The 19,155-nt window shown below is 42.0% G+C and overlaps 1 protein-coding gene across 6 annotated transcripts in view; it reads left to right on the forward strand.

Annotated features, from left to right (window-relative positions):
* LOC5572620 (protein turtle homolog A) overlaps nucleotides 1-19,155 on the forward strand; it is a 339,330-nt gene that overhangs the window by 307,661 nt on the left and 12,514 nt on the right. For all 6 annotated transcript variants that reach the window (XM_021845978.1, XM_021845977.1, XM_021845982.1 and 3 more), the window contains 4 exons: nucleotides 3,472-3,602; nucleotides 6,189-6,351; nucleotides 18,236-18,668; nucleotides 18,726-19,101. In XM_021845978.1, the coding sequence (XP_021701670.1) occupies nucleotides 3,472-3,602; nucleotides 6,189-6,351; nucleotides 18,236-18,668; nucleotides 18,726-19,101 (1,103 nt within the window). The remainder of the gene's footprint in view (nucleotides 1-3,471; nucleotides 3,603-6,188; nucleotides 6,352-18,235; nucleotides 18,669-18,725; nucleotides 19,102-19,155) is intronic.

The following is a 19,155-nucleotide window of genomic DNA, read 5'->3' on the forward strand; positions in this document are numbered from 1 at the left end:
CTGACACGCTTGGCGTGGATCGCGCACAGGTTGGTATCCTCAAACAAACCGATCAGTTAGGCCACTCGCTTCCTGCAGGACCATGACGGCCGAACTCTGGGATCGCATATATGCTTCTACATTTCCCCGGATACCACGACAAAGCGGAACTTCTTCGAGTATCAAAAGGAGATCATGACAATCATCTTGACATGCAACTTTAACATCGATTTGAGCAAAGAGGAGAATATGGAGTTCGCGGACTTCATGGAGAAGTACCTTAATCCAAACTGGCTTTGGAACCCACTAAATCAACCAATCTTAGTGGATCATGCGTGAACCTACCGTTCAACCGGAATATTTGTTTGGGGAGCAAGTGTTACCGCTCATGCCTCTTCTTCCATCGACCGATTCTATCGGTGTTGAAGTGTTAACCGAACCAAACAAATAATAACACAAAATGTCCATAATAGGTCAGAATTGACATGCAACAAATATTGTGAAAATTGATTGGATTTTTAACAGTAGAAATCTTTCATAGGTCCGTGACGGTCTCAAGCCAAGAAATAGAAGAAACTAACGTTATCCAACGTGAACTTGGCGGTCGTATCTCGGAAACAACCTCTTACTTTTTCACTTTCACTCGACCGACGCGCGACATGTTTGATCCTGCCCTCATCGCCGGCCCCCGCAGGAGCAAGCGTCAAGGTCGAAGGATCAAACACAACTTTCTCTAAAGATTCAATCACAAGTTCCACGAAGGATTCATTCAGGAGTTCCTTCTGGGTTTTTATCAAGAGTCCCTCTTGGATATTCTCTGGAAATTTCTATAGGGATTCCATCGGAAGTTTCTCTACGGATTCCATCGGAATTTATTCTAGGAATTCCATCAAAAGTTCTTCTGGGGATTTCATCAGATGTTCGTCTAGGGATTCCATAAGGATTTCTTTCAGGGACTCTATCTGGAATTCTTCTAGAGATTCGATCAGGACTTCTTTCAGGGATTGCACCTAAAACTCATCTAATGATTTCATCAGAAGTTTCTCCAGGAATTCTGTCAGAAGATATTCCAGAGACTCCACCTTGATTTTTTCCATGGACTCTGTCAGGAGTTCCCTCAAGGATATCATCAGGAGTTCCTATAGGGATTCTATCAGGAGTACATTTAGGGCTTTCATCAGAGTTCTTCTGGGGATTTCATCAGAAGTTCCTCCAGGGATTCCATCAAGAGTTCCTTTCGAGATTTCACCAGGAATTCTTAGAGATTAAATCAGGTGTTCCTCGAGGAATTCCATCAATATTTTTTCTAGGAATATTATCAGGTTCTCTAGGGATTCTGTCAGGAGTTCTATCTGAAAACTTATCAGGAATTCATCCAGGGATTTCATCAGGAGTTCCTAAAGGGATTCCAAAAGGAGGCCCTCTAATGATCAGGAGATCCTTCAAGAATATCTTTAGAAATTCCTCCTAGGATTCAATCAGGAGTTCCTATAAGGATACTATCAGGAATACTTTTAGGGCTTCCATCAGAGTTCTTCTTGGGATTGCATCAGGGATTCTTAAAGGAGTTCCAGCATCAGGTGTTCCTTCAACAATATCTTTATATTCCCCCAAGGATTTCATCGAGAGTTCCTCCAGGGATTCTATCAGGAATTCCAATAAGGATTCTATCAAGAGTTCCTTCAGCGATTTTACCTAGCATTTCTTCCTCCAGATTTCCCTGAGGAATTTCATCAGGACTTCTTCTAGGGATATCATATGGAATTTCTCTAGGTATTCTATCAGGATTTCTATCAGGAATCTTATCAGGAATTCCTCCAGTGATTTCATCAGGAGTTCCTATAGCGATTCTATTAGGAGTTCTTCAAGTGATTTCATCAGGAGTTTCCTGATGCGATTTGACCACAATTTTCTATAAAGATTCCACTAGTTATTCCTTCATAAACATCACCAGTATTTTCTCTAATGATTTCACCTGTAATTTTTTGCGAAAGAAGTTTTTTAAGGAATTTCACAAGAAGTTCTTCGAAGGATAACACTGGGAACAACACCAGAATTTGGCTTGAATTTCCACCAGAAAAATCTACCAGAGTTTCGTCAGAAGTTCAACCATAAAATACTGCAAAGGTGTTACTAGGACTTTGCTCCAGGATTATCAGAAATTACTCTAGGGGGGAGTTAATTTATATTTACTCAGATGATCAAAACAAACATTACTCTGAATGCCTTCAGGTATTTCTGAAAACAATTCACGAATACTTTGTTTTGATAAATCCTTGGAGGTATCACCAAACAAATTCATGGAGAAATTCCCATAGAATTTCCTGGAGGGATTTCCTAATACATTTCTGGAAGAACTTTTAAATAAATCCCTGAAGGAGTTCCTCAAGGATTATCTACGGTAATTGCTGGAAGAGTCCTTGGAAAAAATCCTTCAAGTAATACTGGACAGAATTGATGGATATATTCCTTCAGGAATCCTCGGAGAAAATTTATTTTAGATTATTGAATGCTTCGTAGGGTCCCTTCAGATATACAAAGAAGAATCTTTGGAGGATACACTGGTGAAATTTATGAAAGAAAAATGGTTAAATCCTTGGGAGAATTTCTGAAGATGAACTTCTTGAGAAATCCCTTGGGAAGTATCTGAAAGAATTCATGAAGTGATTACTGGGTAAAGCGTGATGGAACCCTTGGAACTAACTTCTAGAAGAATTCCTGAAGAAATCTTTGAAAAAAATGTAATAACAATCTCTGGAGGAATTCTAGGTGGCAGCCATGCAGTAAGCCCTGAAGAATAACTGAAAAAATTACTTGAGGATTTTTTCGAATAAATCTTTGAAGGAAAGAGTGGAAGAAATCCACAATAATTTGTAGAGGAACCTTTGAAGTAACTTAGGGGCGAAGTCAATGTTGGTAAAACCGTCTGAGCGTCTTTGGGCTGCATAACGGATTCGGCCGGATCAAAAAGTTGGCATTTTCTATAGTAATCTCCGTATAAACTTCAAACGGCGTGTGCACAGTCAAATTTCTTCCGAATCATTTCAAACTTTAGGAGGATGTTATTTACCATAAAACAAATCGTTTAGGCATAGGGGAGCAAAAATTTCAAATTTTTCGTCACTCAACTGTTCAAGCAACCGTAATTATGTGATAAGCTTACGTGTTTTAAATTACGGAACAGAAGAAAATGCACTGATAAACTCGGAAGATGTGCAAAAACTCATCAATCAAACGATTTTATTCATCACGTGACCTTATCACTTATCACGTAAATTCTTATGCGACTACTCGTTGTTGAGGGAGCGGGGTTGAGGTAATTGTTCCATTCGGTCAATGATATTTGGGTATTCGAATATGTGTCACATTCGGGTAAAATAATTTTCGGGTAAATGGTTTCCGGGTACTCGTTACAGAACCGTGAGTAGTCCGGGTGATGATTGGCCATGAGCGGCGAATCGGCACTAAATCTCTCTCTCGTCTTTGTTTCAGATCCCCCGCAAGTAAACCTGGAGCTAGGCTCGACGCTTTCCATCGACGACATCAAAGAGGGAGACGATATCTACTTTGAATGCAAGATACGATCGAATCCTGCCTGGCGGCGGCTTGCCTGGTCACATAATGTGAGTAACTGAATCCTTTGGGCGAGGTGTGAATGGAACAATTGCTATTACGAGGGCTTATGATGAGGATTATCATCGACATCATCAACGCCATCAACATAATTACTGTTGGCTTTAACGTTGATTCAATTATCTCTACATTAATTCCATGTAACACGTTCCTCAGATAAGTTCAATTCTACCACCTTCCTCTATCTTACAATAACATGATAGGAGGGTAGATTGCGCTCACCAAACGCTATACAGTCGAGTCTCCCATAAACGTAGTCCAATAAGGCGTCGTGTGTTTGTTCAATTCTCTAGTTTCCCTATATAGGCTGATTCATCACCTAGAAGAAGGGATTCCATAATTTATATGGTTCACCTACGTCCCAGACAACCAAAATGTACGTATAACGACATCACCTGGAGGCTTTGTATGTGCAAAATTTCGCTTATAAGATGTCGCGAAAAGGCTTTCTACGTACAAGAGTGGAGGCGATATGCATGCATATATTATGTGATGAATAATAACATACATTGCGAGTGTATACATATTCTACCGAACTAACCTGTGATCTTATGCGACTTAACTAATGAAAACAAATGTTGATTTGACAGTTGCTACGAATTGATTCGACTTACTTTGTACGAGTGTACGGGACGAAGCAAATTGTACAAATGAACTCAGAAAAAAGTGTTTTATGCGAGGAAACTCATCAATCTGACGAGTTTATCCACAGTGTTTTGCGGGTTTGATGTAATTAGTACGAATAAACGAGTTAAAACGTGATCTTTCATGCGATTTCTGGTTGTCTGGGGTGATTGATCCGTAAGTGCAAACCTATGGGTAGATACGTCCCCCAACTGGGTTTTAATATGTTTTGCTTATGATTTTCTTGTCCAATGATCGTCATGTTGTACCCAGACAACCAGAAATCGCAAGAAAGTTCATGTTACAACTCGTTTATTCATACTAATTACATCAAACCCGCAAAACACCGTGGATAAACTCGTCAGATTGATGACCTTCCTCGCATAAAACACTTCTTTTCTGAGTTCACGTGTACATTTTGTTTCGTCTCGTACACTCGTACAAACAAAATCGGATCACTCCGTAGCAGCTGTCAAATCAACATTTGTTATCATAAGTTAAGTCGGATAAGATCACAGGTTAGTTCGGTAGAAAATTTATACACTCGCATTGTATGTTATTATTCATCACATAATGTATGCACGCATATCGCCTCCACTTTTGTACGTAGAAGGCCTTTTCGCGACATCTTATAAGTGAAATGTTGCACATACAAAGCCTCCAGGTGATTTCGTTATACGTACATTTTGGTTGTCTGGGTAGTTGGTCAACCCATATCGAACTAAACTGCAGTTGGACAGCAGTCATCATAATGCTCTTTAAAAAAAGAAGGTTTGTGCTACTTTTCCCTGAATATTGTTTATCCGAACGTCAGTTTTCCACATACCTTGTAAAATTTCTATTTCAGCTCAACGTATACGAAATATTCAACAACACCCCCAAATTGACTAGTCCTGGGTGTCATATAAAACGGATTTCAGAACATGTGTCTAATACGAGACCTGACTGTTGTTTGTGGTGCAACAATTGGCCAATTACCTCGGCAAAATCTCACCATCACTACGCCAATAGCTGCGAGGGGCTACTGATAGAATCATTTTATTGGCAAATACCATTTTGTCACGAAAAGTACATAATTTTCTCATTAAATTTTACGAACTGGAAATTCCGCATCCCACAACAATTTGACTATCTCATAAAACCGAGAACATGCCAATTAAAACAAATTATCATAACTTGTGGCAGATTCCGTACCATTTCCACCCGATTTCCATCGAAACTCCATTTAGCAAGCAGTCATTGTTGCCGTTCACCAGATCTCGATGGGGAGCATCACATTTACCCCCTGCTAAATCCGATGCACGTTTCTAGTTATAGTCGCAGAGCTGGTAGCGACTGATTGTCTCAAAATTAGGAAGTTCAGAGACCTCACAAAAAAGAGACCTCGAAATATTGACATTCGCATCACAACTGACACTTCACACTCTCCGTACAATGACGAATATGTTTGATAGGAGTTTTGAAATGTTTATATTGAAGAACTCTATGAATCAGCCAGTACCTTACCGGTCTCGTTGTATTTTTTAAGATTTTACAATGACGTCTAGCGCACTGCCATATAATTTAGTCAACAGCTTCAATTGTAATTCCTGTAAAGCAATTTTGGAAATCAAACTCGAGAAGAATTCAAAATGCTTTGACATAGCCCCCATATCTGTATACAACAAATTGAAGAGCATTAATTAACCAAAATCACGCATTAAATCGCATTAAAAAATCCCTGCAAAAAAAAGAAAATAATAACTTTAGAGAACATCATGGTTAACAAAAGGCCCTTTCATTGCAAGCCTCTAAAGAGTAACTATTTTTATTTTTAGAGACTTAACATATAGTGCCCATGTCTCTAAAAAGGAACGTGCTACCAGCCCTGTAATCGTTATCATCCTCCATCACACCCATCCAATGCGGCAAAGTTTAACTCTACTACCTTCTCATCCTTCTCGATTTTGCAGGGAGTGCAACTACCTCAGAACTCTTCGACGATGAAAATCGTACGCACGGGCCAAAGTCTGGTGATACAGAAAGTGAGCAGGAGCTCGAGCGGGTCTTACCAGTGCGGAGCCCTCAACACCGAAGGCGAGACCGTGAGCAACGAGATCACACTCAGCATCAAGTGTAAGTATATGTATGTTGGAAGGGAAGCTACCTACTTACTTACTTACTTATTTGGCTTTACATCAATTATCTTGATAAAGCCTCGCCAACAATATTTCGCCAATTCCCTCGGTTCATGGCCGCTTCTCTCCATCCTCGACTGTGACCCACGCTCTCCAGGTCCTGGTGTACCTGGTCAATCCACCTAGCTCGCTGCGCCCCACGCCTTCTTGTTCCGACCGGATTCGTGGCGAACACCATCTTTACAGGGTTGTTGTCCGGCATTCTTGCAACATGCCCTGCCCAGCGTATCCTTCCAGCTTTAGCTACCTTCACGATACTGGGTTCGCCGTAGAGTTGAGCGAGCTCGTGGTTCATCCTTCGCCGCCACACGCCGTTGTCCTGCACGCCACCGAAGATCGTCCTTAGCACTCGACGTTCGAAAACCCCAAGAGCTTGCAAGTCCTCCTCGAGCATAGTCCACGCCTCATGCCCATAGAGGACTACCGGTCTTATGAGCGTTTTGTACATCGTGCATTTGGTGCGGGGGTGAATCTTTCTTGACCGCAGTTTCTTCTGGAGCCCATAGTAGGCACGACTTCCGCTGATGATGCGCCTCCGTATTTCCCGACTAACATTGTTGTCAGCCGTCAACAAGGATCCGAGGTAGACGAACTCGTCCACCACCTCGAAGGTATCCCCGTCTATCGTAACACTGCTTCCTAGGCGGGCCCTGTCGCGCTCAGTTCCGCCAACCAGCATGTACTTTGTTTTCGACGCATTCACCATTAGCCCGACTCTTGTTGCTTCGCGTTTCAGGCGGGTGAACAAATCTGCCACCGTTTCAAATTTTCTCCCAATAATATCCATGTCGTCCGCGAAGCAAACAAATTGTCCGGATCTCGTGAAAATCGTGCCTCGACTGTTAAGTCCGGCTCTCCGCATGACACCTTCAAGCGCAATATTGAACAACAGGCACGAAAGTCCGTCGCCCTGTCGTAGTCCCCGCCAAGACTCGAACGAACTGGAGTGTTCGCCCGAGATCTTCACGCAGTTTTGCACACCGTCCATCGTTGCTCTGATCAATCTTGTGAGCTTCCCGGGAAAGCTGTTCTCGTCCATGATTTTCCATAGCTCTATGCGGTCGATACTATCGTATGCCGCCTTGAAATCGATGAACAAATGGTGTGTAGGGACCTGGTACTCACGGCATTTCTGGAGGATTTGCCGCACGGAAAAGATCTGGTCCGTTGTCGAGCGGCCGTCGATGAAACCTGCTTGATACCTTCCCACGAACTCGTTTGCTATAGGTGATAGACGACGGAAGAGAATCTGGGATAGCACTTTGTAGGCGGCGTTTAGGATGGTGATTGCACGATAATTTTCACACTCCAGTTTGTCGCCCTTTTTGTAGATAGGGCATATAACGCCTTGCTTCCACTCCTCCGGTAGCTGTTCCGTTTCCCAGATTCTGACTATCAGCCGATGCAGACAAGCGGCCAACCTGTCCGGGCCCATCTTGATGAGTTCAGCTCCGATACCATCCTTGCCAGCGGCTTTGTTGTTCTTGAGCTGTTGAATGGCATCCTTAACTTCCCCCATCGTGGGAGCTGGTTGATTTCCACTGTCCGCTGTGCTGACGTAGCCATCGCCTTCGCTGTCCTGACCTTCTGTGCCTGTGTTCTCTGCGCCATTCAGGTGTTCATCGTAGTGCTGCTTCCACCTTTCGATCACCTCGCGTCCGTTCGTCAAGATGCTCCCATCCTTATCCCGGCACATCTCAGCTCGCGGCACGAAGCCTTTGCGGGATGTGTTGAGCTTCTGATAGAACTTCCGCGTTTCTTGAGAACGGTACAGCAACTCCATCTCTTGGCATTCCACCTCTTCCAGGCGGCGCTTTTTGTCCCGGAATAGGCGGGTTTGCTGTTTCCGCTTCAGTCTGTATCGTTCCACGTTTTGCCGCGTACCATGCTGCAGCATTGCAGCCCGCGCTGCATTCTTCTCCTCTAAAACCTCTTGGCACTCCTCGTCGAACCAATCGTTTCTTGAGCTCCGTTCCACGTATCCGACAACGCTTTCGGCAGCGTCGTTAATGGCTGCTTTGACTGTCCTCCAGCAGTCCTCAAGAGGGGCCCTATCGAGCTCGCCCTCATCCGGCAACGCTGCCTCAAGATGCTGCGCGTACGCATTGGCGACATCCGGTTGTTTCAGCCGCTCGAGATTGTACCGGGGCGGGCGTCGGTACCGTACATTGTTGATGACGGATAGTTTTGGGCGCAGTTTCACCATCTCCAGGTAGTGGTCGGAGTCAATGTTGGCGCCACGATAGGTTCTGACGTCGGTTATGTCGGAGAAGTGCCGTCCATCGATCAAAACGTGGTCGATTTGCGATTCTGTCTGCTGAGGTGATCTCCAGGTGTACCGATACGGGAGGCTGTGCTGGAAATAGGTGCTACGAATGGCCATGTTCTTGGAGGCGGCAAAATCTATCAGTCGTAGGCCGTTCTCGTTCGTCAGCCGGTGGGCGCTGAACTTTCCAATCGTCGGTCTGAACTCCTCCTCCTGGCCAACCTGAGCGTTCAAATCTCCTATGATGATCTTGACGTCGTGGCTTGGGCAGCGGTCGTACTCGCGTTCGAGCTGCGCGTAAAATGCGTCCTTGTCATCATCAGTGCTTCCGGAGTGTGGACTATGCACGTTGATTATGCTAAAGTTAAAGAATCGGCCTTTGATTCTTAACTTGCACATTCGTTCATTGATCGGCCACCACCCGATCACGCGCCTTTGCATATCACCCATCACTATAAAAGCTGTTCCCAGCTCGCGTGTGTTGCCGCAGCTCTGGTAGATGGTATGATTACCTCTAAACGTTCGCACCAATGCTCCTGTCCAGCACACCTCCTGCAGCGCTACGATGTCGAAACCGCGGGTCTTCAGTACATCGGAGAGTATGCGAGTACTTCCAATGAAGTTGAGAGATTTGCAGTTCCACGTACCGAGTTTCCAATCGCTAGTCCATTTTCGTCGCTGTGGTCTTTGCCGATTGTTCCGGTCCGTATTCTCTCGTTGACGTTCCTGTGCTGATGTGTTTTTACGGCTGGCTCGCAGGGCCTGACACCAACCCCCTAGATTTCCGGAGGACCATTCCCCCTAAATGTTCGGAGGGCCATAGTGCGCAGTTTAGCTTAGAGTCCTTCTCTGGCACTCGGACGATGATCAGCCGCCCCTGACATGGGGTACAGACGCTGTTGTGAGCCGCTCCTAACGTGGAGTACAGACGCTCCAGGTTTGCAAAAGCAAACCCCCCCTTCCCTGTCAGCATACGACCAAAGTTCCCACCGGGGGTTGGTTACCCGATCTTCCCCAAGGTTACTCGTACCCCGGCCAGTACCACGAGGAGGTAGGGATAGGAGTTGCTGGGCAAGAGGCTAAGGACCGCACAAAGGGGTCTATTTTATTCCTGCAGGTACGCGAGGTACCAATGGTACGCCATGCCCAGCCATTTACCGCGCCCACTTGATTTGGGTGATTTAACTGCACAGGCAAACGGCAGAACAGCTTTCGGTTTATGGGTGGTTCGATGCGAGGAATACCATCTCTAATGCCTGGAGGGATTAGCGTTTTCGATTTGACCTGTACAAAATTGAAAATAATGGGGCTGATTTCTGGGCGCCGATAGCTATACGATTTCCAAATCTATTTTTCGTTGTCGGATGTCGGAGAATATAAGCTTAGGGGGATTTTTTGACTTAAATAAACAATAGATTAAATGTACTGTCTAATCAATTGTTATGATTTATATATTTTACAAGAACGTCGGACCTTGGAACCAGCGGCTGTCGAAGGTGATGTTGGGGCCTTTGTCCCACTTTGTGGCTTCGTCCACCACGTTCAAGCGGGGTGGTACCCACCGCCATTCGTTGACCTGTGTTAGATAGTGGATTTCTGTTAGTCTGAATGCGACGAACTGTTGATATTTTCTGGGATCCGATCACAAGCAGGAGAGGAAGGTGCACGAATCGCTCTAAAAGACTTCGGCTAATAGGGATTTTGTGATTTCCAGCTACGGATTTCGATAACCTTGTACCGAGAACGGCTGCCGATAGCTCCAGCCTTTGTATGGACAGCAGCTTCAAAGGCGCAACTTTTGTCTTCGCTGACACCAGGGAACATCGAACTCTGGATCCTTTAACGATGCGGAAGTACGCTACTACAGCAAAGGCTTCTTCGAATGCGTCCACGAAAATGTGCAGCTTCACGACACGGTAGTCTTCAGGAGAGTAGCCAGGAAAGTAGCAACGCAGAATTTCGACATTATCCAGTTGATGTAACAACTTGATCCATTGCTTCCATTGCTCAAGCAGTGTGGCTGGTATACCCTTGTCCCAAGTCCAGAGCGGCAGATGTGCTGCACGAGCATCTTTCCGTGGATGACAAAAACAGCTACTAGTCTGATGGGGTCGATGACGCTCATTACGACACGCAAAACTTCCCTTTTCGTCGGAAGTTCTTGAAGTTCTTCCCGGAACACACCTTGGAAGACAAACACATCATGTTCTGGCTTCCAGATCATGCCCAGGACACGTTCGTAGGCGGTCGACCTATCGATCAGAAGTTTCTTCGGTGATTCTGTTTGTTGTTCCTCGACCCGTGTGAGAACGTTGGGTGAATTCGAAAGCCAATTGCGAATGGTGAATCCAGCCTTCGAGTGCACGAGCCTCACCTGCTCGGCTAGTTCCTCTGCATCATTCGCCGTGTGGACACTGCACAGAAAATCATCCACATAAAGATGCTTTGTAATCGTTTCTGCTGCTCGTGGGAACTGTTCGGCAAAGTCCTCGGCATTCCGATTTTTCACATACTGGGCCGCATATAAAGAACAGGTGGAGCCAAACGTGGCTACGTCCATCACGAAGACGTCGAAAGGTTTGGACGGATCATCCCTCCAAAGGAACTGAGCCGACCGATCCTCTGGTCTTATCACGATCTGGTGGAACATCTCGCATATATTCGTACTGATGGCCACCTCGAACTACCAAAACGAGATTAATACTGCCGGCAGCGGAACGAGAAGATCATAACCAGCGAGAAGGACGGAATTGAACAACTCGCCTTGAAATTTGGCAGCCGCATCCCACACCAGTCGTACTTTGTTCGGCTTTCTGGGTGGCTAGCTCATCGGGACTCGCCTAAAGAATCATTCAAAAATGACGTCCATCATTAGGGAGGTTGGTTCTAAGAAAGTGTGACAGTGCTTGTATAAGGTATTGGAAAAAGGACCCTCGGGTCCTTCTCTGCTTTTCCGGGTTGCCATCACGAACGAGTTGTCCAACCCGATGAGAATCGTGGGGACAGCATTGGTGTAGCTTTGCACCGGAAGGCCTGCAGTGAGATGGAAAAGTTGGGTGCAGTCGGGAGCGCTTGGTGATCCGTGGAAAACGTTGTGAATCCACCTGCACCCCCAAAGCAATCAGTCGCGCTATTTATTACAGCAGCTTTCTCCTTGTTTCGGGCCTGCAGATAGGCTAGCTACGTGTTGGAGCGAAAGAGGTGCTGTCCGTTGGTGGTGCGTTCGGTTCCACTCGGTCCACCGGATTGATGGACAACGACTGCATGGCAAGCGCAATTGATTCATCCATGACATTGTTCACTGCTGGAAACTCCTTGGGAATTGTGCCAGTCCAGGACTGAGTGATCATGGGAATTGTTTGGGATTCGGTGATACTTCACGCAGTCTGGATTACCTGGCTCTGAACCCAGTCGTGAGTTCTCTGCGAACTGCCGTGTGACGATTGACGAGTTTTGCTGCTGCGACTGCTGCCATCATCGTCCTCCAGTTGGGCCTGCAGAATCGAAAACTTTTGGCGTTGAAATCCATCTCCACCCGCTTTTGCTCCTCTCGACATCTCCGGGCGATTTCTAGATAGAAATCTAAAAAGTTTTGTTGGGACAGCTGCGGAAAAGTATTTCGGACGATCTTGTAGCACGACTCGTTTTATGGTGGCACATGAGTCAGCTTTTTAGCAGCAATTAATTTTAAATTCTTGAGCGGTTCCACAGAAAATGACGACTTTTTTCACAAATTTCATTTTTATATTTTTTGATTTGGATGAAATTTTGCACATGCCTTGTTTTTGTCCAAAAATGCCTTTTTGCATTATCGGTTCGCCATTTTGACTCTAGCCTTACTATTAAGAAGGGCCTAAGAAAATATTCCTTAATAATTTTCAAAAAATTATAACTTAGAAACGGTTTGTCCGATCAGTTTGGTGTCTTCCGCAAAGTTTTAGGTTGGGACTATCTGGAAAAAAATATGCACTGCAAAAAAAATGTTGTAATTTTTATATTTCGAAAATAAAGCTTAAAAATCATTTTCTCAAAAATCTGGAGAAATCATGGACAAAAAAGTTATGATTTTTTAAAAAAGGTGATTTTTTTAAAATGGTCATAATAAACTTTTTAAATGGTTTTCAACTCGATTTTTTAAAAGTACGCAAAATTTACAACAAAAAAGGAATAAGGGAAAATCAGGCTAACTTTTACCGTTTTAAAAATACAGCGATTTTAATACAAAATTATGAAATAATTTTCAATTTTCTGTCATTTTCGAATGTTTTTCGAGGCTCATAAGCCTAGAAATTTGTTCATTGTCTGAAAGAGCAGATAATTTTTGACTAAAATGTTTGAAAAAATATTGATTTGGTAATTTTTTATGGTATGAGGCGAATTAAAAAATTGTGCCCTGGCACAAATCTCCCATTTGTAGGGGAACGTGCCGCCTGAGCCCAAATTCTGTCTCACACAAATATACCTGATGTTTTCTTGAAGTAAAGCACGTTTTTGTGGTCGGACAGAAACGTACCTAATAGTTGATTCAAGTACCCATGTTGGTATAAAACAGAGATGATGCAGCAAAGACACAGGCAAGTGATAAACAAGCAAGTGATAATCATGTGAAAAGTAAAAGATAGCTTAGAACAATGAAGTATAAAATGAACACCATCAACAAAGGTTGTGTAAATGTGTTTTCAAAAAAGTGTTCAAAAAGTTACCGAAATCTCTCGGATATTACTTGCCAAATTAGTTAAACTAGGATTCGCAGATGAAAAGCAGCTAAATAAACAATTTAAAATTTGCGATTCGTGTTGTTTACAAGCAGTGATGATTTATCAAGTAGTGAAGAGGAAGATGTTTGCATGGAAAAGGAAACAATAGAAGCATCAGCAACTTCAATACAGTCAACGGATTCCAATATGAATATTCCTAGTCAGGAGTCATTGGAAGCAACGTCAGCAACTTCAATGGAATCAACGAACTCCAACTTGAATGTTTCTAGTAAGGAGACATTAGAAGCAACGTCAGCAACATCGATTGAGACAACGGATTCCAACTTCCCTGAATACATCCAAAAAGTGAATATCGATATTTTCAATGAGTCAATATCAAGTATACTCGTAGCGCCGATCGATAAGACAAAAATTAGTTATACTAAATATGTCACGAAAAAATATCACGAGATAGTCAACAGCATTAGACAAAACATCTATGGAAGCTAAATTGGATGAAAATAGAACCGACGAATGAAATAATTGAGCAGCTCAAAGTAAAATTTACAAGTGAAGGGACGACAAGGGCAGAGCAATTTCAACTCTTAACTGTATTGCCTAAATCATGGAAAGCCGAGACAATTAAGAACAAATTTGATACAACCCATACACGGCAACGGAAGCAAAACAATTACTGAACAAAAGCGGCGTGCATTCTACTATTGGTCTAAGGGCAACCACTGGACTGGATGAAAATATCAAGCACGCGGTTATGCAATTTTACGAGGATGATGAAACCAGTCGAGCAAAGCCTGGTCAGCGTGATTATGTAACAATTAGGAAGGACGGAAAACGCCAAGCTGTTCAGAAAAGGCTCATGACTACCACATTACGAGAGGCCTACAACCGATTCCAGGAATTGAACACTGAAATACAAATCATGAACATGAAATAAAATGCTTTCAGAAAAAAAATATTCTTTTTGTGTTGTGAATTTTCAGTAAATTTAATTTTAAAATCGCTGTATCTCGGAAACGGTAGCAATTAGCAAATCTCATATACCTTTCTTGTTGCAAATTTTGCGTACTTTCATAAAATCGGGTCGAAAAGCATTCAAAAAGTTTATTTAGACCATATTGAAAAATCAACCTTTTTTAAAAAAAATCATAACTTTTTTGTCCATGATTTCTCCACCTTGACCCACTGTGCAAAAAACTCCATTTTTTGTCTACTTCAAAATATAAAAAAAAATCAAAAAAACGAATTTTGAGTAAATGTTTTGATGCTTTGAATGCTTTGTTTTCGAAATAAAAAAAAAATACAATATTTTTTTACAGTGTATATTTTTTCCAGATAGTTCCAACAATAACCTAAAACTTTGCGGAAGACACCAAACCGATCAGACAAATAGTTTCTGAGTTTTATTTTTTTGAAAATTTCTAAGGCTTTTTTTCTTAGGCCCTTCTTAAAAGTAACTCTAGGGTAAATATGGCGAACCGATGATGCAATAGGCATTTTTGGGTATAAAGAAAGCATATGCCAAATTTCAGCCAAATCAAAAAATACAAAAGTAAACCGACATTCGAATTCAAATGGAACTGCTCTCTTTTAGTTCATAATTAGCGTTTAAAACTGTTTATTACTTACATTTATAATCCTCTACGAGCAAAACAGTATTCTTGTAATGCTGTACGATTTTAAGAATGCGTTCAGCAGTAGAGTTTTCATTCCCGGGAACATTTCCCGGGAATTGACATTTCCCGGGATTCCCGTTTCCCGGGAAATGATTTTCTGTTTCCCGGGATTCCCGTATTTCCCGGGTAGCTTTATAAGAAAAGAAATTACTATCTATTTTCAAACAAAAACCATCGCACCATTTAGTTATCCTATAATTCTTACCAATGAACTCACTAGATCACTAGTTATATTTCAATGCTGATTTTTTGTTTTTTGTTTTGCAATGAAAAAGTTGTTCATGAAATAGATATTGTTTTTGACGAATTTTGCTATATAAAATAAAGGAATTTTCAAAGGAATTTCTTTTAATATGAATTCAGTAAGCTTATAAAGTTTTCATGGATGTAACAGTCATAATTTTGAATATAAAGACTCTAGTTGGATCAAGAATAAACTCCACGATGACTTTTGCTTAATGCTATAAACTTTGTTGCTCTGAAGCCTAGCGTTTGAAATGAAGCTAACATTTCTTTGGAGAAACAAGAATAAATTACTCACAAAGAAGAGAAATAACCAACAAATTTACTGGTATAAAATACATATAGGGTCGATGAAGCCGCATGACTAAGAACAAATATTCGAATAACATCGAAAAATGAAGCCAGTGGCATCGTTTTTACGTCTTAAAGCTTTTTACCACGGTTTTGTGAAAAAAAATACGAAAACATTTTTTTTTTTGTATTTATTGTCGCTTGTGCTTCTACAGCCTATAATACAAAGCAAAATACAAATCAAAACCAAACTTTTACATCTTTGCTTCAAAAAATGGAACAAAAGCTTTTGATTGATATAAAAAAGTTCTTATATAATTAATTATTTTGTTTTATGAAAAATAGTTTTTCTTAGTAGTGCTACTACAGGAACTATAGGTTTCCTAAAGATGCAAGGGAGCTGAAATTATAAGCGAAACTATATTTAGATCATATTTTTTTTAACAAAATCTAGTTATGTATCAATGGTACTTGGGTAAATGGTTCCTGAGCTTCATGTTAAAAATATTCTGCAACGATTTGTAGAAAAGCAACCGTAAAAAGCTACTAGTGCGACAATAGGGGACTATCTACGAATGGAACACCGACCCTACACGAAATACGAATAATTTAAAAAATAAAATTCCACCAAATTTGCTTTATTTTCACGTTTATTAGAATTTCCCGGGATCCCGGGATTTCCCGGGAAATGGTAATTTTATTTCCCGTTTCCCGGGAAATCAACTCCCGGGAAATTTGAAAACTCTATTCAGCAGTTCACTCTGAAGCTAACACAACATAACGCGGGTAGACCACCTTTTCGTGGTGCGTTACGGGCTGAGACCTACCAATTTGAACCCTAGTCTCATCTTGTTTGTCGGGCTAGGGTAATATGTTTTGGTTATTCAAGGATTCGCGGTACAAAGTCCTTGCTACTGGCAACAGTTTCTGAAAATTAATCTATTTTACCTAGCAGATGGTTAAAGACTCGGAGTTGGTCAGTACCGAGACTACACTTGAAGCCAGGATAACAATCATGAGTATTAACTCAACAAGGACTGTAAGTACTGGTATTTCAAGGACTCACGTGAATTCTGATTACTAAACAAATTTTCTAGCTTGATTCGGTTTTGCTGCTAGCATAAAGCCCCTTTTTTCTAGTATTTTTCTGGGACTAAACTAAAAGCGAAACAAGGATGGGACTAGAGTTCCGTTGCATGGTCAAATATCAGTTGTACCGATTTGGTTTCTCAGAAATTTAATCGATTATGTTTGCTAAGGGGCGCGCCTTCGCTGAGATGTAAATTTCTATGAAGGGTGTAAATAGCGGGAACTTTTCATCATAGTCGATTGTAACGGGCGACTAGATTCGAACCCGAATATCTGAGGAAACAAAACAAGAACTGTACAGAAATCGATGCTTCATTACCTATCAATGGAAATGGAGTAATGCGACATGCACTATACACTAAGGATACGGGTAATGCCACAATAGATCTAAATACTGGTCGCAGTGGCGCATCCGAACAGAGAAAAAAAACACAACATTTCAACACTCAAAGTTTTCATTCAGGCTTAGCACTAGCGGATTGTTTTGTATCGACATTTCTAACAGTATTGCTAACACCTTCAAAACTGTGAATACTTGTATGCAAAACTGACCTTAAAAGAAATGAAATAGTTAAAAAACATCATTAGACATCTATAAATTAGAAAACATGCAATGTCTGTGATGGCAACGAAGTGTTCAGCATTCTTGAAAGGAAATGCTGTATGGTTAATAATTCTCTACATGACAATCATTATTGACATTAAGATATTGGTAACCAAAAGCGAACTGCATTCCAATAACATGCATCAGACAGTTGACGTGACTTAAGAGTTTTATCGTTGTCTTCGTAAGATAAGCAAGGTGAGATTTTAAGTAATAAATTAAAACCTATAGACGCTACACAGCCCCTTAAAAATACAATTTATTTATCAACAAATTTGGCCGGCAAATATGTTTTGACAGAAGCACTTTTAGGTATCTACCAAAAAATTTAAAGTGTTTATTTTTTTTACTGAAAAGACCGTATAGCTCCTTTCAATGCTCTGTTGAATCTATTGAGATAAAATGTATCTCTTATAAAACCTCAATAAATAACATCTAAGATCAGAAAGCATTGAAATTGTTACTTGAGATGGGGAAAAGTTCTGTTGGAATTCCTTTAAGGATTCTACTAGAGATTTTTTCTAAAATTTAATTTCAATAATTCTTGAATTTCTTCAAAATTTCCTCACGTATTCTTCCAGAGAGATTGCTCCAAAAAATCCTCTTGAGATTTCTTCAAGGGGTTTTTGTTTTGATGATTTTTAGGAGTCCTTTCAAAAATTCCTTCAGGGTTTTTACAGGGGTTTCTCTGGGGATTCCTAAAAAGATAACTCCTGTGATTTCTCCAGAATTTCATTCAAGGCTTTCATTCAGGGACTTCTAGAGCACTACAAAGCTGAACACTAGACCTATCAGTATTTCTGAAGAAATTTATGTTTTATTTCATTTTCTTGTAATGTTGTGTAATGTCAACTTCGTACAGCAATGTCTGCTTCAGTCTGCCTCAAAACATTTACCGTCAAGAAAGTCTTATCATGTCATTCTTTTCTGTCCCACAGATGCCCCTTTCTGCACCACCGACAAGATCATCAGCCTGGGCGTGTCGATAGGCGAAACGGTGATAGTTAGTTGTAATATAGTGGCGCACCCCAATGCAAGCCGGTTCTACTGGCGGTTCGAAAACTCCGAAGAAGTGATCGAAATCGACCCGGACCGGTTCTCCAACAACGGCACTAGCAGCCAGCTGGAGTACACTCCCGAATCGGATCGGGACTACGGAACCCTTTCCTGTTGGGGAACAAATGAAATCGGAACGATGGCCGATCCCTGCATATTCCAGCTGATAACCGCAGGCCTACCGACTTCGGTCATCAACTGCGAATGGTCCAACAGTAGCTCCAAGGTGGACGTTTACTGCCATGCCGGGTACGATGGTGGCTTACGGCAGAAGTTCGTGTTGGAGATGATGTCCAATCGGAATCCGGGGTTTGTGTAAGTGATGAATCAATTTAATTAAAAAACATTTCACTGAATCATCTACCATTTCAGCATCAACTTGACCAATTCCGAAGAGCCAACCTTCTCCGCGCCATTCGTCTCGCTTAGGGAGCAACTGCCAAATGTTCATCAACCGGACTCGCTCAAGCTCATCGTCTACGCAGTCAATCATAAGGGTCGAAGTCCGGGAGTCTTCATCGCCGACCTGTTCATTCCGGCCGTAGAGGAGCAAGAGCAAACCGATGGCAAGAAATCGACGCTGCTGACGCCGATCTTGATCGGACTGCTGCTTACCATCGTGCTCATCATAGTCGTTATAGTTGTAAGAATTTATCTGAAATCGAAAAGACTTAAGCAAACTATTGATAAGGAAAAACGTTACACGGAGGAGTCCAAAAACACGCTGCTGTTGATGGATCAACCCAAGGTATATTATCATACGCAAATTAGAGTTATCCCAGAATAATCGAACGATTGCATT

This window comes from Aedes aegypti, chromosome 2 (genome assembly GCF_002204515.2).
Source record: "Aedes aegypti strain LVP_AGWG chromosome 2, AaegL5.0 Primary Assembly, whole genome shotgun sequence".
Taxonomy (NCBI): Eukaryota; Metazoa; Arthropoda; class Insecta; order Diptera; family Culicidae; genus Aedes; species Aedes aegypti.